At 37.0% G+C, this 22,877-nt stretch overlaps 5 protein-coding genes across 5 annotated transcripts; 4 read left to right on the top strand and 1 right to left on the bottom strand.

Moving 5' to 3' along the window:
• The first annotated feature begins 90 nt into the window (after positions 1-90).
• On the top strand, positions 91-4,821 carry LOC103928484 (GTPase HflX). The gene is made up of 13 exons (XM_009337532.3): positions 91-580; positions 812-954; positions 1,087-1,203; positions 1,925-2,039; positions 2,207-2,344; positions 2,553-2,648; positions 2,746-2,859; positions 3,272-3,340; positions 3,502-3,572; positions 3,654-3,747; positions 4,094-4,222; positions 4,311-4,400; positions 4,493-4,821. Exons 1-13 carry the CDS (start codon positions 191-193, stop codon positions 4,583-4,585), a joined length of 1,659 nt encoding a protein of 552 aa, XP_009335807.2. The 5' UTR covers positions 91-190; the 3' UTR covers positions 4,586-4,821.
• Positions 4,822-5,634: 813 nt separating this feature from the next.
• Positions 5,635-7,597, top strand: LOC103928523 (peroxidase 9). The gene is made up of 4 exons (XM_009337575.3): positions 5,635-6,037; positions 6,122-6,313; positions 6,448-6,613; positions 7,061-7,597. Exons 1-4 carry the CDS (start codon positions 5,723-5,725, stop codon positions 7,471-7,473), a joined length of 1,086 nt encoding a protein of 361 aa, XP_009335850.2. The 5' UTR covers positions 5,635-5,722; the 3' UTR covers positions 7,474-7,597.
• A 1,525-nt stretch (positions 7,598-9,122) lies between these two features.
• On the top strand, positions 9,123-12,297 carry LOC103928532. Its single transcript, XM_009337586.3, has 7 exons — positions 9,123-9,587; positions 9,718-9,860; positions 10,595-10,866; positions 10,985-11,139; positions 11,289-11,551; positions 11,632-11,694; positions 11,829-12,297. The coding sequence occupies exons 1-7, from the start codon at positions 9,305-9,307 to the stop codon at positions 12,084-12,086; spliced, it is 1,437 nt and encodes a 478-aa protein (XP_009335861.2). The 5' UTR covers positions 9,123-9,304; the 3' UTR covers positions 12,087-12,297.
• A 335-nt stretch (positions 12,298-12,632) lies between these two features.
• Positions 12,633-14,197, top strand: LOC103928549 (protein TIC 20-I, chloroplastic). The gene is given in 4 exon segments (XM_009337617.3): positions 12,633-12,793; positions 13,044-13,183; positions 13,358-13,672; positions 13,675-14,197. Coding segments are annotated over 3 exon segments (765 nt in total). The 5' UTR covers positions 12,633-12,793; positions 13,044-13,053; the 3' UTR covers positions 13,995-14,197.
• Positions 14,198-20,198: 6,001 nt separating this feature from the next.
• LOC125474305 (bZIP transcription factor 44-like) lies at positions 20,199-21,512 on the bottom strand. The gene has a single exon (XM_048577808.1). It carries the CDS (start codon positions 21,113-21,115, stop codon positions 20,642-20,644), a length of 474 nt encoding a protein of 157 aa, XP_048433765.1. The 5' UTR covers positions 21,116-21,512; the 3' UTR covers positions 20,199-20,641.
• Positions 21,513-22,877: the final 1,365 nt, after the last annotated feature.

Consider the following 22,877-nt stretch of genomic DNA (forward strand, 5'->3'; position numbering starts at 1 on the left):
CAAATCGAAAATTCGCGAAAAATTTGGCAATTCGGAAAATATTCCAAAGTTGAAAAGAACGACACGTCGTATATACAATTTGCGGCCTGTAGGAAAGAACGCGCGAGAGAACACCCTGCAAGCCAACGATAGCCAGAGACTCTTCGGAAGTGGAAAGCTGAAAGCTCTCTCTCCGACCAAATTTCCGATCATGAGCGCATGCTTCTGCTGCTCTCTGATTCGTTCCTCCCCTCTCTTCCACGATGATCTCATTTCCCGCCCTCTCGCGAAACTCAGTCGTCCGATTTTCTCTCTCGCGCTCAGCAAACAATATTCCGATGCTGCTGCTCCTAGATTCGTCGTCGTAAGAGCCGTCCAGCCCGGCCTCGGCGTTGTGGAACCGGGAGACGTGTCGGTGGGGGACCCGCCGTCGATTGATGTTGTAGAGGCCGGAAATGGAGAGGTTCTCGGAGTCGTTGGTGGAGTGGTGGACGCCAAATTGGAGGATGATAAACCCCTAGCTCCGGCGACTAGGGTTAGGAAGAAGAAGGAGGACGAGGGCGGCGATGATAATCGGTTCAAGCTTAGGAACGGAAGGGAGGTCGGTCGGACTCCTTTTTGCTTTTTACTGTTTTGTTTTGAGATTGTGTTTGTTTCTCGAGAAGAAGATAGAAATTTTGATTTGGGAAGAGTTACATTATGGCGAAATTGAAAGGAAGTAGTTTGGGGGAAAATTATTTTTGATAAATTGGGATAAAATTCCTTGTTTTGATAGGTGTTGGGGAGGCTGAGCAATCTCTTTTGTGTTTCTTCATTGCCATTTTTTCTGCAGGTTTTCGAAGAAAAAGCTTACATTGTGGGTGTTGAGCACAAACGCGGTACAGCGGATTCGTTTGGTGTGGAGGAATCACTCAAGGAATTGACCCAGCTAGCTGATACTGCTGGACTTATGGTTGTTGGTTCCACGTATCAAAAGTAGGTAGTTTTCGACGTGCTTCTTTGCTAGTATAGTTGATTTTTAACCTAGTTGCTACTTGCTAGTACATATGTTAAATTGTTTCTTCTTGGTCACCTGTGTTCAATCCCTAATGCCTATATGTAATGCAGACTCGTTTCTCCAAACTCGAGGACGTATATTGGGTCTGGCAAGGTTGCAGAAATCAAGAGTGCAATTAACGCATTGGGTGTGGAGACTGTGATATTCGATGATGAGCTATCAGCGGGGTATGAAACATAATGATATTATAGTTATTTCATGCATGTTTATGCTTCTATAGAGAATAGGATCCTTTGTGTATAATCCTGCATAATCTCGAGTATTATCAGTTCCGGCACGTAGACCAAATGATACAATGCAAACAAAAGTTCCTAGATTCATGGAGATATAGAACAACATATAAGTTATCATGCTTGCACATCCACCATTTGAGTCTCCAACAATTATTCCAATAATTACATATCCAATTTGACCCATGGACGAATACGCAAGCATACATGTCGTGCTTGTTCTCGTAATAGCAACGAGATTCCCCAATATCATGCTAAGAATAGCTAGGATTTCCTGATTTCTATGAGTTGGACAGTTTTATTTTTTCCAATACTTACTCCCTATCTTGGGTATCTACCAATTTGCTATGCCTACTAGATGATTTGGACCAGAATTCAATGGTCTTCGCTTTAGCATTGATTTGAGAAATATGGAGATTTTTCTCTGCTTAAATCTCAATAAAACCTTACAAATATGACTGTTTATCATATGCATGTCTCCACACACTTTCAGCATGGTGTTATTCTGAAAAGCTATATGAGTCTTTTGTTCATCAGCGTTGTTTAACTTCGAAAACACACTATTCTTGGTGAAGATACCTATTGATGCAATTTTTGAATGTTAGATTTTTTTTTTTTTTTTTTTTTTTGTCTTTTTATTCAAATGCTACTATTTTAGGCAATTGCGCAATTTGGAAAAGGCGTTTGGTGGAGAGGTTAGAGTTTGTGACCGCACTGCCCTCATTCTGGATATTTTTAACCAGCGGGCTGCAACACATGAAGCAGCTTTACAGGCAATTAATCATTGTGCTTTTAGTTATTAGTAATAATGTGTTTTGTTATATTTTAAAATATGCCAAAATCTTACTTGGTACGGTTATGTTAACTAGTAATAACTTAATAACAAAATAATATTTTCCACAATTTTGATGCTGACAATTTTCGATTGTGATGTTTCTAGGTTGCATTGGCACAAATGGAATACCAGTTACCTCGGCTAACAAAAATGTGGACCCATCTTGAGCGTCAAGCCGGTGGACAGGTTAAGGGGATGGGTGAGAAACAAATTGAAGTGGATAAGCGTATCTTACGTACTCAAGTAAGCCTGTTGAATAAATCATCAATATTTCAGTAATTCGTTGCATGATAAAGATGGAAGTTCATCGAAATGTGGTTCGTTCTTTAGCAATTGTAGATTACAAACTACAGATTCCAGTTGAGGCTAATTGTTTCTTCTTTTTCTTTTTGGTAAAATAAGATTTGTATCTGGGAATTAATTTACTTGTAAACATGTCTGTGATGCTTAGATTGGTGTTCTCAAGAAGGAGCTAGAATCTGTTCGAAAGCATAGAAAGCAGTACCGGAATCAGCGGCTTTCTGTACCTGTCCCTGTAGTATCTTTGGTAAGTAAATAGCATAAATATTGTTGAATTCACAATTATAAGGATGATTCTTTCTTTCTGTTATTGATGTTGTGCCTGTAATGCTTTGGGCAACTAGGTTGGGTACACCAATGCTGGAAAGAGTACTCTTTTAAATCAATTGACCGGAGCCAATGTCCTTGCTGAGGATCGATTATTTGCAACCCTAGATCCAACCACAAGAAGGGTTCAGGTAGCTTGATTGTACTCAGCGAATTTCTTATTTCATGATTATGAGTTATCTATGGTATAAACAACTGAATAGTCAGAGAAGCAGACATTATATTTTCGCAAACTTTTTTTTTTGATGTAGTACCGAACAGGCTTCAGGTTGCATGAAAGTTTGATTGACATGCTATACCATCTTTGATTCTTCCACTGACAATGAGCAGCTTTGGGTCCTATAATTCAGAATTTGGACTTCATGTAATCTGTTAGTTATTAACGAATCTGTTCATAGGTACTTTTGCATCAGGTCTATGTAGCATGATTTAGTCTTTTTCTAGTAGATGTGCTAGTCTTATGCTGGAAATTTTATAGTTCATGTACTATAATTTTGTGCTACTTTACTTCCATTTGGTTGTAAGACTTTCATTTTCTTCCAGACGAAGAATGGGAAAGAGTTTCTTCTCACAGATACTGTTGGTTTCATTCAGAAGTTACCAACTACAGTGGTAAGATGCTTGGACAATATTCATGAATCTGCTACCATTTCTCTCTCTTCCATTGTTCATTTTCAACTTTACTGCAAAGAAAATGTTTTTATGGATGAAAATTCAATATCAGTCCAGCTGATAATGTCTTTCACTTCTTTACTCTAAACTGCATCATACAGGTTGCTGCCTTCAGAGCGACACTGGAGGAGATATCAGAGTCATCATTGTTGGTGCATGTGGTGGATATCAGGTACAAGTTGGGAAACCTTTAAAATGATGCATTTGTGATGGCGGACATTGTTATCTTATTAGATGTTGATATCAACTTCAGTCATCCACTGGCTGAGCAACAGATAGAAGCTGTGGACAAAGTTTTGTCAGAATTAGACGTGGCCGCAATCCCAAAGTTGATGGTGTGGAACAAGGTACGGTGATTTTTTTTTTTTTTTTTAATTAATTAATTAATTTTTTTATGTCTCAGTTATCAATGCAATGTGGGGAGATAAGAAACTCTGATTATCATATCTGGGAATTTTGTGGTTAGAGTTTTTCGTTTTCTTGTTTCCTTTTAAATTCTTTGTAAAGCACAGGATCCCCATCACCTTAGGGAATTCCTTTTTCACATGTGTGGTGTTTGTTCTGTTTGCGTGCTGTGCGCTTGGGTCTTCTTAGATTAATACCGATGTTTTATTATGGATATTTTGGCATGTCCTAGGTTTCGTTCTAGTAATGGATACTCACGAGTGATGATGCATGGCTGCTTTTGTGCAGGTTGATAAGGTTAGCAATCCTGAAAGCATAAAGTTGGAAGCAGAAAAGAGAGATGATGTGATTTGCATATCTGCTCTTAGTGGTGAGGGCATAAATGAATTCTGCAGTGCAGTTCAGGAAAAATTGAAGGTACGAGTGCTTGTTTCATTGTTTCCTTTTGATACTCAATAGTGGAGTTTGTACATCTATAAAGTGAAAGCAATCTTTTGCTTAACAGGACTCTATGGTATGGGTGGAAGCCTTGATCCCGTTCGAGAAAGGGGAGCTCCTCAGTACCATACATAAGGTTGGAATGGTGGAGAGAACGGTAAGTATGCAGTGGATGTTGTTTTTTATTTAAACATTTTGGTATGTGCGTCTCGGTTTCATAATCGTTCTCAACATTTTGTATATTTACAGGAATATACGGACAAAGGAACGCTGATAAAGGCACACGTACCACTGCGGTATGCAAGGCTACTAACACCAATGAGGCAACTATGCATATCATGATCGCAATTTTCTTCATCGACGATCCACTGTTATGTGGGAGCTCGTTGCTCATCATACGAGTCCCCTCATTAATTTGACGGGTAAAAATCAGTTCACGATCGCGCACAGAGAAATTTGTAATTATTATGTACATATGTATCGTATCATGTTTTCTGTCAGTGTAAAATCCTTCGAAACTAGACAGACCACAGATGTAACTGACTTCATATCCATCTTATTGTTTCAAGTTCTTCGAATTCACACGAGTTACCGCGTGGGTTGTTAGATGTACCAGCAAATTGTAGCTGGCAGAAGACACTGTCAAAACATAGGTTTTCTGCATATAGAAGTCGAACCTAATCATCGCAATTGAATCAGTCACACTGCAACTGAAATCAGAAATGTGAAATCAATATACGTACCAACCTTATACTCCATTTTCGAGTTGTTGTGGTGTCATCATGTCAAGTTGTTCATGTTCTGCAAAATTGAAGCTCCAGTGGTATCCTGTTCAAAGGTGAAACTTTTTCCAGTTTTAGTATGTTTAGCTGCAATGGTATTCTCACAAAGAAATTAATACATCACCTTCATCTATACCCTACACCCAATATTTAAACCGCGTTGGGATTTTTGCCCAGTTATTGGTATTTTAAGCCTATCATGCATTATTAAGTGTTCAAACTTTCTCATAGTGGTGCGTGGTGCATGATTGATTTGAAATACTGCTATTGTAGGTCTCATACCGTGTAAAAAATCGTGAGGTTTGATGGAATCAAAATTCAACAATCACATGCTTTTGTAAGCGAGGCCTACAAATGACGTAGTGCAGCACTCCTGCCCCAGTTTTTTCCCATTTTGAGAGAATAATACATATTGGTTGATTAAAGTGGTGCAAACTCTTTAGCCAAAAGGAGAGAAAAATAAAAAGTACGTGGAAATATTCTTCCTTGGAGCAGGTGACACCAGAAGCACTGTCGAGCACGTAGAGATATCAAATTTGACTATGTCAATAGCTCGTTATCTAGAGTAGTAGGTGGTCCAGTGAGGATTTGGTAGGGGAGTGGTTCCATTTCTTCCATTAATTCACCTCTATAAATTAACTGGTCACCATGCAGTGAGAGTAAGCCACACACTCAAAGCCTTGGACTTGAATTATCAATGGCAGTCTTCAGAGGAACTTTCTTAGGTCTTGTAGTTGTGACATTGGTGGTCTCAGCCACGCTCTCCGCCGCTCACCCAGAAGGGTTCAACTTCGGGTGGGGATCCCGATGGGGAAGTAAACCTAGTACTGATCATCATGGTGGCGGGCATGCTCCGGCGGGTGGGTCTCACGGTCTTTTCCCACAATTCTACCACTCGTCGTGCCCTCAGGTTAACGACATTGTCATCTCCGTGCTACAGCGGGCCATCGGGAAGGACCCCCTGGTGGCAGCCTCTTTGCTGAGGCTTCACTTCCATGACTGCTTTGCTCAGGTTCGTTTTAATCAAAACTTACTTTAATATGTACAATAAAATATGCATGGCTAAGGCTGAAAATACGATATGATTGGACGACAGGGTTGTGACGCCTCGGTGCTACTAGACAACAGCACGACAATATTAAGCGAAAAGGGGGCAGCTCCAAACGTGAATTCTCTGAGAGGGTTTGCAGTGATCGATGAGATCAAAGCCGAGCTAGAAGAAGCATGTCCCTTGACTGTGTCATGTGCTGACATTGTCGCTCTCGCTGCTAGGGGATCCACTGTACTAGTAAGCAAACTAATTACACCCCCATACGTCGGTTTATACATAAAGAACGAACGTATATTACATAGCTGGACTATTACTTAATTTACTAATAAGTGATCAACTTGGTTGGTTTATGCGGTGGAATGGAATTACAGAGCGATGGACCTAATTGGGTGTTGCCACTAGGAAGAAGGGACTCCAAAACTGCAAGTGTAAAAAGCTCAAACAGCAACATTCCATCATCAAGATCCAATCTCTCAACCCTAATAACCGCCTTCAAGCGTCAAGGTCTTGATGAAACTGACTTAGTTGCCCTCTCAGGTACCCAATAATACTCAATTTTCTCTTTTGTAACCATATTATTTAAGGGATCTCTCAACTTTGGACATATTCTAATTTTCCCTTCAACTTTCAAGTTAGTTTTGAGCTTTCTATTCTTTTTTTAAACGTATTAATTTGTCCCATGTCGTCAAATATGTTGATTTCCCATCAAATTGAGGGTTATTTTTATCCAATTAATAGAAAATTTGATGAATTTGACGATTAGGCACAAATTCAAGCCTAAAGGAGCTCGGAAACAAACTGAAAGTTGAGGGGCAAATTGTTAGATGGTTATGAGAAAGTGAAACATTTTGGTTTTTTGTTACGATGTGACACTATCATTCGTATAGTAAGACTAACTTGTTTCACGAATCACGATAGTCTAAACGCGGCACAACTTCAAGTTGAACACTTAGGCATTATTAATTTTTTTTTATATCAATGCAGGAGGGCATACAATTGGGGTTGCAAAGTGTTCCACGTTCAAGAGGAGGCTGTACAACCAAAACGGGAACGACCAACCGGACTCGACTTTAGAAAGAAGTTACTACTTTGGTCTGAAATCAGTTTGCCCTAGCAGAGGTGGCGACAACAACATCACTCCCTTGGACTTTGCTTCCCCTGCAAGGTTCGACAACACCTACTTCCAGCTTCTACTTATGGGAAAAGGACTTCTCACTTCAGACCAAGTGCTTCTAACTGGAAATGGAAGGAAGGCAGCTGAGCTGGTGAAAACCTATGCAGACAATGAGCGCTTATTCTTTCAGCAGTTTGCTCAGTCCATGGTTAAGATGGGGAACATTAATCCTCTCACTGGATTGAAGGGCGAAGTCCGAAAGAACTGTCGTCGCGTTAATTAAGTAATTAACTAGCTAATTAAAGTTGATTTCGGTGTGTTTGAACTAATTAATTAAGGACTGTTTTGTTTGCAAGTTGTAACCTTCAATTCTTGTAAACTAAACTTGTGTGGTACCTTTTAAATAAGCATGATGAAGCAAGGGCCAAGTATCTAGTATTAAACATTTTCTTTTTCCAAAAAGCATACATAATTAAATTGATGAAACCCTAATCACGAACTAAACCCTAAACACGTAGGGTTCTTAGAAAAAATCAGGATCATATATCACGTAAACATGGTGCATAGAAACAACGAGCTCAGTAGAAAGAACTGCCGCGCATTAATCAAGTAATTAACTAGCTAAGTCGATTTCTGTGTGCTTAAACTAATCAAAGACTTTTTGGTTTGTAGCTTTTTAATGTTTTTGGAAACAAATTATGAAGAGTTTCCTAGTATTAAGCACTTTCTTAATTTCCCTTTTTAATTTCTCAAGGGCTTTTTTTGCTTTAATGCCTCAAATTTTCCAGATAAACGCAAAGTAAAACACATATCTTAATCATTTGTACTTTTCTTTCTTGATGGTTGATGCCTTTCCCAGGAACATACATATTCTTGTTTAAACAAAAACCAAAGTATGATTCCTTGTCCATTCACAATGGACAACTTTTCACGTGGCTTTGCACGCTTGATGGTGAAATCTTAAAGTTCTTTTTGCTAATTACCTTTGCTTCCTCTTTCTTCTTTTCTTTTGTTCCTACTCTTTCTCTAATTCCTCTTAAACATATTAAATTAAGAAAAAAACCTTATCCATCAAGTTCTAAAACTTTGAAAATATGCATTAATCGTCTCTAATTTGCGATACGACTTTGGTAAAAAAATTGTTATTGATATTTTAAAAATATCGTTGTTGATAACAACCGCTTAACATCCTAAAGTTTCAAAGTGAAGTTCTTAGAATTAGCTTAAGTGATGAGAAAAGGTGGCAATACATGATGTAGAACAACGAGTGATCCAAATCATGGAACAGTTAAACAAGCGTAAAATCAACAAAAAAAGGTTTTTAGAAATATGAAAAACCATGTCTGATGCGTTATTTTGAAGAAATGGTCAAATATGATATTTTTGAGACTTCTGAAAATATTTTATAACTTTGTATTTTATTCTTGTTTTAGAAATAGAGTTTCGTAAGAGCATTCAACTTAAATCATTATCAAATAATCCACCACTTAGAACCCTTTGATTCAATTTTAACAGAGGACAATATTCACCGCTTCGTAGTATTGTAGCCTCAATTCATTTTAGAGCTCGTTTGGAAATACTTTCAAAATGACTGAAAGAGTTTTAGGTGAAACTGATTTTGTGTTCTAAAACGCTTTTCCAAGACGCAATTAGATTTTTACTAAAGATTGGTCTAAAAATTATTTTCAAAAACCTTTTTGTTTGTTTTAAAAATACTTTCAAACGAGTTATTCTATCAAATAACATTCAAGAGTTTGATCTTACCAGATTAAACCCTATTATTTGGGCCCCACCCCCCAAAAAAAAATGGAAAAAAACATGAGCGTGAACGGGAAGCCCAAGAAATGGTTAGCCCAAAAGAAGCAATAAAGATGCGGGCGTAACTTTTAAGTCCAAAAGCCCTGTGGGGCTCTGTCGCCGTGTCGAGCCCACAGACCCACCCGCTGCTAAATTATTATCAAAATTCAACTACTACTGCAATTAAAAATTTCTCAGATTTAATCTTCTTCGATTCTTCGCCATTGTTGTTCTTGCCGTTCCAGATCGGAGCATGCAAATCCCCGAATCCGAAACTCACAGCATATGAAATTCATTCATGCAATCGTAAGAGACTGATGGGGAAGCCGGCGAATCCATGGATGGGAGTGCAGAAGAAGAAATGGTCGTTGCTGGTTCTGGCACTGTTTTCACTCTCCACCGCCATGGTTTTCTTTATGAGAACTGCGTTCGATTCGTGCAGCGCGAACACTGGTGGTCGTTTCGGTGATGGAGGTGATAGAACCGCCGAGGTGGTCCACTCCGCCGCCGGTCGAGCCGCGGGGACCGGCGGACCGAACCCTCTGGATTTTATGAAGTCCAAGCTGGTTCTCTTGGTCTCCCACGAGCTCTCCCTTTCCGGTATAAATCTTTAATTTTCTCAGAAAATCGTAAAGCAAAAAGTAAAAATGGGAAATTGAAAAAGCTTCTATCTTTTCAATTTTATTTTATTTTCCCTCTTTTTTTAACTGTAAAAAAAAAATTGGAACAGGAGGTCCATTGTTGCTGATGGAGCTGGCGTTCTTGCTGAGAGGAGTGGGGGCGGAGGTTGTTTGGATAACGAATCAGAAGGCGGAGGAGGACGGCGAGGTGGTTTACAGTTTGGAGAACAAAATGCTGGACCGAGGAGTACAGGTGACATCTCTTTCTCTACATTACTTCAATTTCTAATCAATTTTTGTTCGAACATTACATTGCGAATATATGCTCACTTGTGCTTTATGCTCTGACATTGCTTGGCTGCTCAAAATTGGTCTACGGATACGATACGAAAAATATGTATTAGGTTTCATAGGAGTTTTGCAATTTGGAATTAAGAATATATATTGCATTTATGTTACGGTTTTTTGTTGGCATTCGAGTTGGAGTGACCGAAATTTTTCAAACAATAAACTTTTATCTTTTGTTTTTGTTTTGGGTGGGGGATGTTGTTACTCGTAAACGATTGAGTACAAGTTATGCATACTGGATTGTGGAGCTGTATTTCTGCTGTCACTAAGACGGTAGTTTTTCGATTGATCATAACAAATGTGGCTGGAAAATTGGACCGTCAGGTGTAAAAGTTTTGCTAACGGATCAAGTTGCTCAAAAGTCATGTCCTTTGCCCTCTGATGTGCAATGGAGCCGGTATGTCAATGAAAAAGAGTTGATGCCTCCATCTGGGGTTGAACGTTTGGAATCAAAATTTCCTATATGAGTCTGTGCTTGCAAAATCTTAACTGCTCACTCCTCTTGATCTCGTTTTCTGTTTTTTCTACTATTGTTGTGTATTCAGGGAGAAGCATCCGTTACTATGAATATAGTTCTTTGTTTCTTGGGTGTCCCTGTACTGGTGCCTTTCTAATTTTGTGTTTTCCAATGCTTGTTAGGTCTTCCCCGCAAAGGGTCAAAAAGCTATAGATGCAGCTCTTAAGGCTGATTTGGTTGTTTTAAATACTGCTGTTGCTGGAAAATGGTTGGATGCTGTTCTGAAGGAAAATGTTCCTCGTGTTCTTCCAAAGGTGTTGTGGTGGATTCATGAAATGCGAGGGCATTATTTCAAAGTGGAGTATGTTAAGCACCTCCCTTTCGTTGCAGGTGCCATGATTGATTCACATACAACAGCAGAATATTGGCAGAATAGGACTCGGGAACGTTTAGGGTAAGAAGAATGATACAATGCATAAAATCGCATGCATCATATTCTATCATTCATTCATACTTATTCTGGAAAGCTGTGTTATCATTTGTGGATGATATGTTTCGTTTGCCCTCTGTAGGATCAAAATGCCTGAAACCTATGTTGTTCACCTTGGAAATAGCAAGGAGCTAATGGAAATCGCTGAAGATAGTGTATCCAGGAGGGTTCTTCGTGAGCATGTCCGAGAGTCTCTTGGAGTTCGAAATGAAGATCTACTCTTTGCCATCGTTAATAGTATGCTTTCTTTGTTATTTGAATTCCTGCAACTAAACCTCTGTATTTTGAATTTTGAATTCCTGCAACTAAACCTCTGTAATAAGTTTCCAGTTTTGTTCCTTGTTTATCTTTGCAAATCTAAAGGACCATGTGTGGTAAATCTGCAGGTGTTTCGCGTGGAAAAGGTCAGGATCTATTTCTTCGTTCCTTTTATGAAAGTCTGCAAATTATCAAGGAGAAGAAATTGCAGGTGCCATCTATGCATGCAGTAGTAGTGGGAAGTGATATGAGTAAGCAGACAAAATATGAATCAGAACTGCGCAACTATGTGATAGAGAAAAAGATTCAGGATCATGTTCACTTCGTGAATAAAACCCTTACTGTAGCTCCTTATCTGGCATCGATTGATGTTCTTGTTCAGAATTCTCAGGTACAATGGAATAAGTGTTCTATTCAGGTTTTGGTTCGTGCATCATCACATAAGAAGCTTAACTCTGTAATCATGTGCAGGCCCGAGGAGAGTGCTTTGGAAGGATAACTATTGAAGCAATGGCTTTTCAGCTGCCTGTGCTGGTATTTCCTTTACTACACAACTGTACTTCGTTTTCCGATGCATCATCTACTAGTTATTTAGATCTCTTTATCTTAATTTCTCGGATCTTACTTTCCAATTAATCGTGTTCTCGAATTCATTTGAGCGGCTCCAGGGCACAGCAGCTGGGGGCACCATGGAGATTGTCGTGAATGGCACGACAGGACTGCTGCATCCTGTGGGTAAAGAAGGTACGGCATCACTGACAAGTAACATTGTGAAATTGGCGACGCATGTAGAGAGGAGGTTGACAATGGGCAAGAAAGGTTACGAGAGAGTGAAGGAAAGATTTTTGGAACCACACATGGCACAGAGGATCGCTTCGGTTCTAAGGGAGGTGTTGCAGAAAGCAAAGAGCCGCTCCGATTCTTAACTTGCAGGACACTTTTGCGATTCGTTTTGTATCATATGTGGCAGATTAGGTCAATTTAAGAGAAAGTGATATGGATACCAGGAAATCAAAATCTAGAGAACATCTTGGACATTGAATTCGAATTCATCAATGGTGTATACATATAATTTTGTATAATGTAAATTTGTTTGCGTATGAAATGTTATGAAAGTGATGACGGAGTCATTTTTCAGTGTGTTTCAAATATTAGACGTAAAAAAAAAAAAAAAAAAAAAAATTTAACGAAACACTTCCAACATTGTTCATTTTTAGTTAGTTGCATGTGCTCTCACATCACCTAATGAGAATTGTCCACGTGTTAGCTGTTACGCACAATATCCACGTGCTAAGGTTTACGCACAAAAGTCGTCACACGTGAATGAGCGTTTGGGCTACACTGAGCCCAACTGGCCCAAGTAAACATACGGCTTATGAATAACCCGCATCATCTCCAAACGGGCCGGGTTTGTCCTGATCCACAGCCCGGGCCGTCAGCCTCAGTGTTTGTTTCTCTATCCGGCTCGTTGCTTTCTCTCTCTCATCAATCTTCACCCTTGAGAACAAGATACAGTCTCTCATCTCTACCAACGGCAACAAGAAATTAATCGGAAAACCCTAAAAAATTCGATTGAAGTTGCGCAATCTTAAGAGGGTGCTGCGGCTCTGGTTCCCCAGCTTCCCTGTTCTAGGTAATCTCTTTTCCTCATTTATCATATGAAATTAGGGCTTTTGGGTAGCACATAATTTCATTTCTCTGTTTTTTCCTGGAACTAAATTTAGGGTTCATATCTTATTCCTTATTCCAAGCTGATGGATTTCTGCATGTTTTGCGTTTACTGGGCTGCATTGTAAATTAGTAACTGTAGAAATTGGAGAAAAATCATATCCCTTTATCTGGATTACGTTTTCCACTTGTGAAATTGGGTTTTATGGAATCAGGTACTTGGCAATGATTCCGAATGGATGCGCCATGCCCGCCGGGTGCAGTTCTGTGAATTTCGGGGTGTCATGTGCTCCATGTTTTCGAACTAAGGCGGCTGCTTTTCCATGCGTCAGTTCGTGGAGAGCTCGGCAGGAAGGTAAGTTGCGGTTGTATATTGCATTGTGAATGTCCTGATTGTTTAATTCCGGTATGCGATTATGTAGTTCTCAATCCTATCTGTTTATCTGCTCAATTGGAATTTGACGGACCATTTGCCAATCCATATGATGAGTCGAGTCATGGTTTTGATTCGACATTGTTTTTGTTGTAGTTATGCCACCTCTGAACCCTTGTGCTGCATCAAGCCCATTTTTAAGTGGGGATCACGGTAGCTTGTTACGTGCAATCCCCGCATTGCAAAGAGGATGCAAATCTCGTATGGCCCCTCAAGCATCTAAGGATGTTCCATACAGTTTTCGGTTCCCTCCCATGACTAAGAAGCCAAAGTGGTGGTGGAGGACGTTAGCCTGTCTCCCCTATTTGATGCCCCTACACGAGACATGGATGTATGCTGAGACAGCGTATCATCTACACCCTTTCCTGGAGGACTTTGAATTCTTAACATACCCTTTCCTCGGAGCCATTGGAGGTTGCCCAGCTGGTTCTTGATGGCATACTTCTTCGTTGCATATCTGGGAGTTGTGAGGAGAAAGGAATGGCCTCATTTCTTCAGATTTCATGTGGTGATGGGCATGCTGTTGGAAATTGCCTTGCAGGTGATAGGGACTGTGAGCCGTTGGATGCCACATGCTGTCTACTGGGGTAAGGTTGGGATGCACTTTTGGACGGCCATTGCATTTGCTTACCTTTTCACCGTGTTGGAAGCCATACGTTGTGCTCTTGCTGGCATGTACGCTGATATCCCCTTCGTCTGCGATGCTGCGTATATTCAAATTCCATATGACTAATAGAGCGAACGAAAGCCGAAGAGAAACTCTTAAAGAATGTTGTCGTTGCATTGTTTGGAATTTGTTGTACGAGGTGAAAACTTGTTAGCCGAAGTATTTATTTTCGAAAATCCGAAATTAGTTTTTGTTAAAGCAGCATTTGTGTAAGTGTTGTAATTGAATCAGCTGGGTTTGTGCCCATTTGGATTTCCTGTACTTTTTTATTTCTGTGGGAGGGTGGGTTTGGGTTGATTTGCACTCTGATATTTTGGATGGTTGGTTGGGGCAGAGAAATTCATTTGCACCTGGGATGCAGTGATTGGGTTGAGACAACTTGAATTCGTCCATACTCAATCTGATTTTTAAATTGATCGCGTGAGTTAGAATGAACTTTGAACCCGCTTAAACCCAACTTGACTTTAATTTTATTTTTTTAATTAGGGTAGGGTTGGGTTGACCTAGCTAGCTTTACCTCCCCAGTTCATTCAAATACAATTCAATTTCTATCTTGAGGTTGTGTCTCACTTTTTGCACATATTACATAACCACTGTCAATCGTTTTGACCATTCTGTGAAAAAAAATAAAAAAGGTTAATTAGAAGAAACCACTAGTTCAACTGGAGGGTTTGATTTGACAAAAATGCTCTCAATTCAACGGAGTTTTTTCACGGAATGATCAAATGATTAACGGTGGGCAATTTCAGTGACCACTTCTATCAATTTTTAAATCTCAGCGACCAATGCGATGAGTTATGCCAGTCTTATGACCATTTTGGTTAAAGATAACCGTTACATGACCCACCTCATATTATATAAGTCATGTATCTCACCCGATCATTCATTACTATGTGCTTTTAACTTTCACGTACAGAAATTATGAATCCGCTTGAGATAACATATCCATAACATCTTGTGTGCATAGAATTTCTTGTCATGGTTAGGGCGCGATCGTCCGGGAATTAAGACAGTTAAATTTCACTAAAATAATTTCATTAGCACCTGAAGTATTATAGGGGAATACCTTAATATAGTATTTGAATGAAATTGATTAAATTTATTTAATTAATTAGCAAATGGATGATGAAGGCTCCATTGTCGTCCTCTCCCCAACGGGAAAACAAAGTATCATGCGCGATATTCCAACCTAAAACGATGTTTCTACTTTGTAGATAAGAAAACCCTACACACTTTCATAGAACAGTGTCGATGACTTCAAAGATGTAAACATCAACCTATTAAAATTTTGTTGAATTAACATTGTCCCCGACTCCCTAAGATAAGATTCATATCGTTATTAATCTCACATCACAGCACCGTTTTTTTTGTGTTGCCTTTCATGCTTGTTAGTTGCAATCCATTTTCAACATACTGCATTTTTTATTCACTACTCTCTGTTGGTAGTAATACTCATCGTCTTATTTATCACCGCTATATGAATTTAAATTTTAAAATTTGTGTTGTTTACACTCATCTAACAGTAATGGTGAGCATGATGAGTAGAAATATTCCCTTTCCAAAAAGCATATAAACTGAAGAAAAAAAAAACAATAAAACCAAATCTTACGTTGGAGAGGTGGCCCCTACTTCATTGTCATCAAATTAGTTTGGATAGTGTTATTCACACACCTCTTTTACTTCTCACACACTCTTGTTGATTCTTATCTATTGATATTTTTCAATCCATTCGATCCAATGATCAAAATTTTCTAGACACCGCCATTAATTTAATGGGTTAAAAATAAAGAAAACTAACGAAAAGTTCAAAAAAAAAACTTTAGTTTAATGAAAAATGACAAATAAATGTGTAGTAAATAGTACCAGGAAAAGGTAAAAATATGATTTTTTTTGTTAAAGTGAACAATACCGAGAGTGTTTCGTTAAAACTCTCTTAAAAATATCAAATGGAATGGAAGTTCCTAAGGGTTGGTTTGGAAAGGCATGGGTGCATTTTATATCACATATTGTAAAACCTAACTTCGATAAACTCAATTTACATCAGCCAGTCCAGTTATTTAAAAAAAAAAATTCAAAAAGGGGACAACCGGTGACAAGTCACGGTTATCTACCATTTTTGGAGGTCATGAAGACTTATAGAGGCATTTCAACCTCCCATTGGTCACAAGTCTAGCTTCCACACCAACAGCGAGTTTCTAACCCGAGACCTCCAGTTTTTAGTTTGAATGAAGCATCGCAATCCGTCATTTACTACTGGGCCACTAGCTCGTGGTTCCACTCAAGTTATTGACTATGATCGTTTGAATATTGGCTACACTAGAGAAATCTTAAAACATGTATATGTTTTTTCTTTTACATTTACGATCATTTCATTACGTGAGAAGAACGTTTTTATTTATGAAATATAATAAGTTTAGTCGTTCACGTTTTCTCTCAATACAGAAAGTGAAGGTTGACTGTTTTCGAATGTTAAAAACGGCTCATTATATTCGTCATACCCAACTAAGGATTTCTTTTTTTCTGGAGGAAATCTATATAACGTAGATTAGTTATTATAGTCTGCCCTAGCTTGTTTCTTGTTGTAATTAACTATTTACTTTAAAATGTAAACAACGACCCAAAACCCTTTGCTTACAATTAGATGATCACTAACCTCTGTTCAAAAACAATAAGCCATTTATTTATATAAATAACTGGCTTCCCACTACACCAAAAGTCATCAAATATGATGGAGAAAATGATAATCTCCAGTGGCTTTTAATTACTGGCTGCTAATAAAAAGATGCTTTCATCGTCTTCTTGTTTAAACTTAATTATAATTACAATATTATACAGCGAAGGCGTGACAAATGATTTCATCATCCTTCTTTACTTCCTCTTTTTCTAAGATAATATTCCACCATTGTTAAATATATTGTCCACCTAATTGACCAACTTCCTTCAATGACCCTACGTAATTTCATTACTATTTACAATATGATTTTTCTTTTCTTTTCAATACTACGATATTTACATTAAATGAGAACTTTGATTCAGTTATACTATGATTAGTCACAAAATTTAGTATCGAATTCGTTATCTACGATATTTAAACTATTCCTCCTAATTAAGTGAAAAAAAATATCGTTAAACTGTAGTTATATGCTTGTGAAATTACAATACTATATACATATATAGAGCTTAAAATTAAAGTTAATTACTACTGGTTTTATCTTGGTTAAATCGAAAGGATGAAAGCTCCTTCCCTCTCGTCGTCTTACTTTTCTTGTTATCTTTTTCTATAAAATTAATTAATGGAAGGACCAAGGAAAAGAAGTTCCATCGCACACGCTATTTAGATATTTTAATATATGTAGAAATTACGTGGATAATCAAGTGTCTAATAAATTAAAATAAAACAAGAGGGACATTCCATGTCAACCCCATCTGAATCGAGCAGAAAGAAAAGAATCTGGGTTTTCCTTCTTGATTCTGAAAAATCTAGCATATGCTAGAGTTTGAAGTTCCTACTTTGCCTACCTTCCAATTCCAATGTTGTCCCTCCATTTTATATTTTGCTCCAATCACACTTTGTTGAGGTTATAGGTGCACCATGATTACGAGGAATTTTTTAGTGGAAAAGTATAGGTAAATTACGTGGGTGTTATCCGTTCAAAATTTATAGTATATACGGATGATGTTATACAGCTAGAATATAACATTGATTAATAATCTAATATTCTAGGTAATACCGTCATCAATATGATCTAATTACCTAGATAGTAAAGAAATAGTTCATTCATGCTTTGTATCATTAGTAGCAAGATCACACTCTTATCTTGTGTTATTAATCTACCAATTATACGTCGTTTACTTTTTTTTTTTTAACACGTAAAAATTATATAATTTTTTATCTGATAATTTCATTTATTCAAATCTAGATTCCTGATTGGGTGGAAGCAATATCAACGTGCAAGTGTCCTGATCTTTTAGCAGAAATCTAAATCACAAAATACAATGAACCAAGGCAAAATCATTAGTCAAATGAGAAGAGATCTGAGATTTCTTCTACCAAGGCTACCGAATTAAGTGATCCAGTTCTTTAAAATTTCATCAAACGGTTCATCTGTTTTAACTATTTAAAGTTATAATAATTTTTAACCGTTTAATGAAATTTCAAAAATTCAGATTACTTGATCCGATGATTTTGATGAAAAACATACGAAGAAGATATCTTCTCTGGTCAAATAATCAAATTGGAGCTAATAGCCAGCACCGATTGGCACAACATCCAAACATGGAAAAGAGGACATTTTGTCTCCTATGATATGTTATTAACATATACATACATACATATATATATATATATATATATATATATATATATATCACCGAGAACAGAGCAGTAAAATACATGTGAGAAAGGATTTGGATCCTCTCCGGATCCCTTCCTGTAGATCCCAGGGATCAAGACACAAGGATTGTTTATCAAAGATCATGTGGTTATAATTAAATATTTTTTACTCAAAACGATATTGTTTTACTTTTAAAAATATAAAAATCATTTAATTGTGACCGCACGATCTTTGATGAACGATCCTTATGCCTTGATCCCCGAAATCCCTAGGGAGGGGATCCGAAGAGGATCCAAATCATATGAGAAATTCATAAAAATATTAATCTACCAATTATATGTCGTTTACATATTTTTTTAACACGTAAAATTTATATAATTTTTTATCTTATAATTTCATTTATTCAAATCTAGATTCCTGGGTGGAAGCAATATCGACATGCAAGTGTTTAGATCTTTTAGAAGAAATCTAAATCACAAAATACAATGAACCAAGGCAAAATCATTGGTCAAATGAGAAGAGATCTCTTCGTACCTCTTTCATCAAGATTACCGGATCAAGTGATCTGGACATTTGAAATTTCATCTAACGGTTCATCTGTTTTGACCTTTTAAAGCTATAATAACTTTTATCCGTTAAATGAAATTTTAAAAATTCAAATTACTTGATCTAGTGATTGGCACAACATCCAAACATGGAAAAGAGGACATTTTGTCTCCTATGATATATTATTTGTCATATTATTAACACACACACACATATATATATATATATATATATAATCAAGAACAGAGCAGTAAAATACATATGAGAAATTCATAAAAATATTTAGAAATACCAAATAAATAATTCAAAACAAGCCAAAAGAAAACATTTATTTGAATCTCCACCGCAAGTATTTGAACGTTGGAGGAATTTGATGGTTTATAAAATGATGGACCCAATGAGGGACCAAATAAATATGAAAATTCATTTAATACGAAGCAAATCATATCTTTCTTCTTGTCTTAAGGAAGATAACATGGCGACAACCACAAGTTCTCCATTTATTTTCCCTTTGTTTTCCCTTTTGGAATCTTTTATACGTATACTTGCAATGAAAGAAATACTATAAAAAAAAAACTCAAGTTTTGTATGAACAGTTTGAAATGTTAATACGAAAATGTATCAAATCTCACTCTTATACTTATATACATGCATATATGCAGGAGTGCTCACATGTGCACAATTAGTAACTTAACACGATTCTAATCAATTATTTGGGACCATCTCACAATTAATTGAAAAACGTTTCCTATAAAATTTACTCAGAATAATTTAAAAAAAAAAGTTTAATTTGAATGAATTTTTGTAAAAGCTACCGTATAAATAAGGCTTTTAAAAAAGCCTTATTTTATGGTATTAGTCTTAACCAAAATGTGGAGAAAGGTACAACATTAGATAGTAAAGATGGTCAAATATTATTCACATTAACATTATCAATTGTTGGAGGACTAACCTAATTCAGTTATTATTATTTTTATTTCCTAATTGAGTTATTTTGTGTCAAAGAAAACTAATTGATTATTGGAAATTTATTGAAAATTCAAGTAATCAAATTTTCTTACACAAACGATAGCGTTATTAGTTTAAATTGTTAATTATTAGAGGAAAAATAAAATGGATGAGGATCAAACTTCCGTTTTGATGTCCTAAACGTAATTACATTTCGCCATTGCAACAACTGCCATAAAGCGTTATCTGCCCGTATTGGACGAACCAAATAACTTGTGGAAGTGTAATAATTACTTGTTTTAACTTGCAACCAACTCTCTGAAAGCAACCAACACTCGGGCGTGATCTTTCAATTTAGATATTGTCAGACATTTTGAGTGTTGATTAACAAGTCAAAAGTACCACAAATATTCAAACAAAAACAAGAAAAATAAAATAAAAATAGTACACAAACAGTCGGCAACTCATTTAATATTAATATAGAAATTTACATCGATAATTTTAGCCTTCACACCATAATACACATTACAAATTCCAGAACCCACTTCTCCGTGGTCCCTCTCACTTTTGCCCTTCTCCATCACAGTGATCATATTTTGGCTTCTAATATTAATATCTGATTACAAAAACAAAAAGGAGTTGTTCTCTTCCTCTCCACTCATTTGAGACTATGATGCAATTCCAAACACCACCAACCACTAATAACCGACGTCACTGTGACGGTATTCAGAACCAATTACATCGACGGTATTCAGAACCATTTACATCTTACTAAATAAAATAACTAAAACACATAACTATACGTTAATGGTTTCAGAATACCGCTGAAGTGACATTTTTTCGGTGGGTATAAATTTTTTTGTTGTCATCATGGCCTTTGATTAATTAATAGTATTGGTGAAGCATGTCAGCAGTGGCCATGATTGGTTGGTTCACATGAAGCATATTCCAAGGGTTTATTAAACTGTTGTGATCGGCAACAGGGGTGGTTTCAAAGCCTGCGCCGTGGCCGACGCCGCCGTTGATGTAACCGAGGATCTCGTCGAGGGACTCCAGTCTCTGGCTGAGCTCCCCCATCTGCGCTTTCAAGACCGAGTTTTCCGACTCGACATTCATGAAGTGCTGGGTGGTGATGTTTATGCTGGTCAGGATTTGGTTGTTCTCCTTCCGCAGCTGGGCGACCTGCGCCATCAGATCGTCCAGGTGCTGCTGCTTCCGCATCCGCGACCGCCGCGCCGATTCGCGGTTCGATTGCATCCGTTTTCTCTTTCTTTGATCCACCGGACGATGCAGATCCCCTTCAGAGGCAAAGTTCTGAAGCTGAGCGGAACCAGAGGAATTTCCGCTTGAAGAAGCCATAGAAATATATGAAGACTTAAATAAAAACTTAGATTAAATACTAAATTATTCAGATAATTATACACGAATATATATAATCTAGGTATATCTTAGGGAGCTAATTTCTGAGAAAACATAAAACCAGTAGAGGAAGATGACGGAGAAAGATTGGACAAGGTGGGTTCTGCGCCGGAGGGAGGAATCTACCATAAACCCGGAACGAAGGATTTCACTGAGAACTGGCGACATTAATCTCAAACATCAAGATCCAGATTTTCAGCATTTATATTTCCAGATTTTCAGCGGAAACACAAAGACCCAAGATATAACAGCAAAAACCCAGAAATCAACACCCAAAATAAAGCAAAAAACACCCAGTAATTGCTGGAAAAAACAAAAAACAAAACCAACAGAGCCTCGGCCCTTAAGAAAAACAAAGAACACAGAAGGAGAATTTAATCTCAGGGCCTCAGACTACGATACGTAAAATAAAGAGGAGGGAGAGAAGGAAGGAGGAAGAGGTTAGTGAAGGAATGGAGGGGTCAATTTATAGAAGGAAAATGCAATAAAAAATCCCAAAAGAAAACCGAAAGAAATTGGAAATTAGATTAAAAAATGAAGAAAATTAGGAAAAAAAAAGGTTGAAAAAGTAAAGGGCCTTGGAATCTCCTCCAACCATTCTTCTACAAATTGAGGGGTTGGTGGGGAGACTGATAAGGCATGTGAAGTGTGTAAGAAATTTCCACAACTGTCCAATTCCAGCTGGTGGGCAGTGACACCATAAACTATTTTTTTATTTTTTTATGAATTTTACTGACCGGTTTTCCTCTTTTTTTTTTTTTTTTTTTTCAATTTTTTGTTGTTGAGTACTTGAGAAAAATACCCCGTATGTGACAGTATTTTACGTATAAGCATCAAAATTGTTACGATTAATTATTTTTATCAACATTAGCATATGCCCCATACTTTGTGCATGACAATAGTTTTTAGTTTTATTTTAAAATGGAAAGGAGAAATGGAGAAAAAAGAAATGTGGATTAGAGAGAGAGAAGTTTTTTTTTCCCCTTCAAAATTAGAGGATGATAGAATCACCTTTGGGTGAGGTTTTGAAAAAAAAACTGTAAAATTTAGTTTGTGTGAATTTACTATACTGTCCATGATTTTGTTTTGTGATAGAAGACAAAATTATTTTTTTACCCTCTTTTGATTGACAAAGAAAATTTTATTAATGTAGTTAAGATTTTAAAGATTAGTTTATAGAATATTATTTAATTTAGAGATATTTTTTTGTGTTGAACAAAGAGACAGTTATAATAACAAGTAATCTTACGGTGAATCATCAATAAATTAATTTTATAAAATATTATTTAATTCATTTTTATGTTGAACAGAACGAAAGTAAGCAATAATCTTATGATAAATCGTCAATTTTATTTCATTTATTATTAATGAGAAGTTTTTCAACTTGTATGATTTATTTTTGGAGATTACGCTTATTGATATAAGAAAATAAACGATGATTTTTACCTCTCTTTCATCGTTAAGTACCACCAGATTTAACCGTCTAGCTAACAGTTCGTAAGCATGAGAAGTTATGCCCTTTTTATTGATACAGGATGGAACGTGACGCCTGAATGTAGCAGACGGAATCCCAGGGATGAGGGTGGTATAAAAGTAGTAGATTAAGGACAATACCGTCATTTAAATTATTTTATGCTGGACGCAAATCTGATTTTTTTTTTTTTTTATTTTTTTATGAAGAAGAAATTTATTAAAACTTAAA

Source organism: the organism of the source record quoted next, unplaced genomic scaffold (assembly GCF_019419815.1).
Source record: "Pyrus x bretschneideri cultivar Hongxiangsu unplaced genomic scaffold, Pyrus_bretschneideri_v1 Contig1, whole genome shotgun sequence".
NCBI lineage: Eukaryota > Viridiplantae > Streptophyta > Magnoliopsida > Rosales > Rosaceae > Pyrus > Pyrus x bretschneideri.

Excerpts from the sequence above, each read along its gene's own strand:
- LOC103928484 (XM_009337532.3), top strand. The coding sequence starts at position 191 with ATGAGCGCATGCTTCTGCTGCTCTCTGATTCGTTCCTCCCCTCTCTTC. Across the intron at positions 2,040-2,206 it reads CACATGAAGCAGCTTTACAG|GTTGCATTGGCACAAATGGA; the intron begins GCAATTAATCAT and ends TGATGTTTCTAG. Across the intron at positions 3,748-4,093 it reads AGTTGATGGTGTGGAACAAG|GTTGATAAGGTTAGCAATCC; the intron begins GTACGGTGATTT and ends GCTTTTGTGCAG.
- LOC103928532 (XM_009337586.3), top strand. The coding sequence starts at position 9,305 with ATGGGGAAGCCGGCGAATCCATGGATGGGAGTGCAGAAGAAGAAATGG. Across the intron at positions 11,140-11,288 it reads ACTCTTTGCCATCGTTAATA|GTGTTTCGCGTGGAAAAGGT; the intron begins GTATGCTTTCTT and ends GTAAATCTGCAG. Across the intron at positions 11,552-11,631 it reads TTCTTGTTCAGAATTCTCAG|GCCCGAGGAGAGTGCTTTGG; the intron begins GTACAATGGAAT and ends AATCATGTGCAG.
- LOC103928523 (XM_009337575.3), top strand. The coding sequence starts at position 5,723 with ATGGCAGTCTTCAGAGGAACTTTCTTAGGTCTTGTAGTTGTGACATTG. Across the intron at positions 6,314-6,447 it reads CTAGGGGATCCACTGTACTA|AGCGATGGACCTAATTGGGT; the intron begins GTAAGCAAACTA and ends ATGGAATTACAG. Across the intron at positions 6,614-7,060 it reads TGACTTAGTTGCCCTCTCAG|GAGGGCATACAATTGGGGTT; the intron begins GTACCCAATAAT and ends ATATCAATGCAG.
- LOC125474305 (XM_048577808.1), bottom strand. The coding sequence starts at position 21,115 with ATGGCTTCTTCAAGCGGAAATTCCTCTGGTTCCGCTCAGCTTCAGAAC.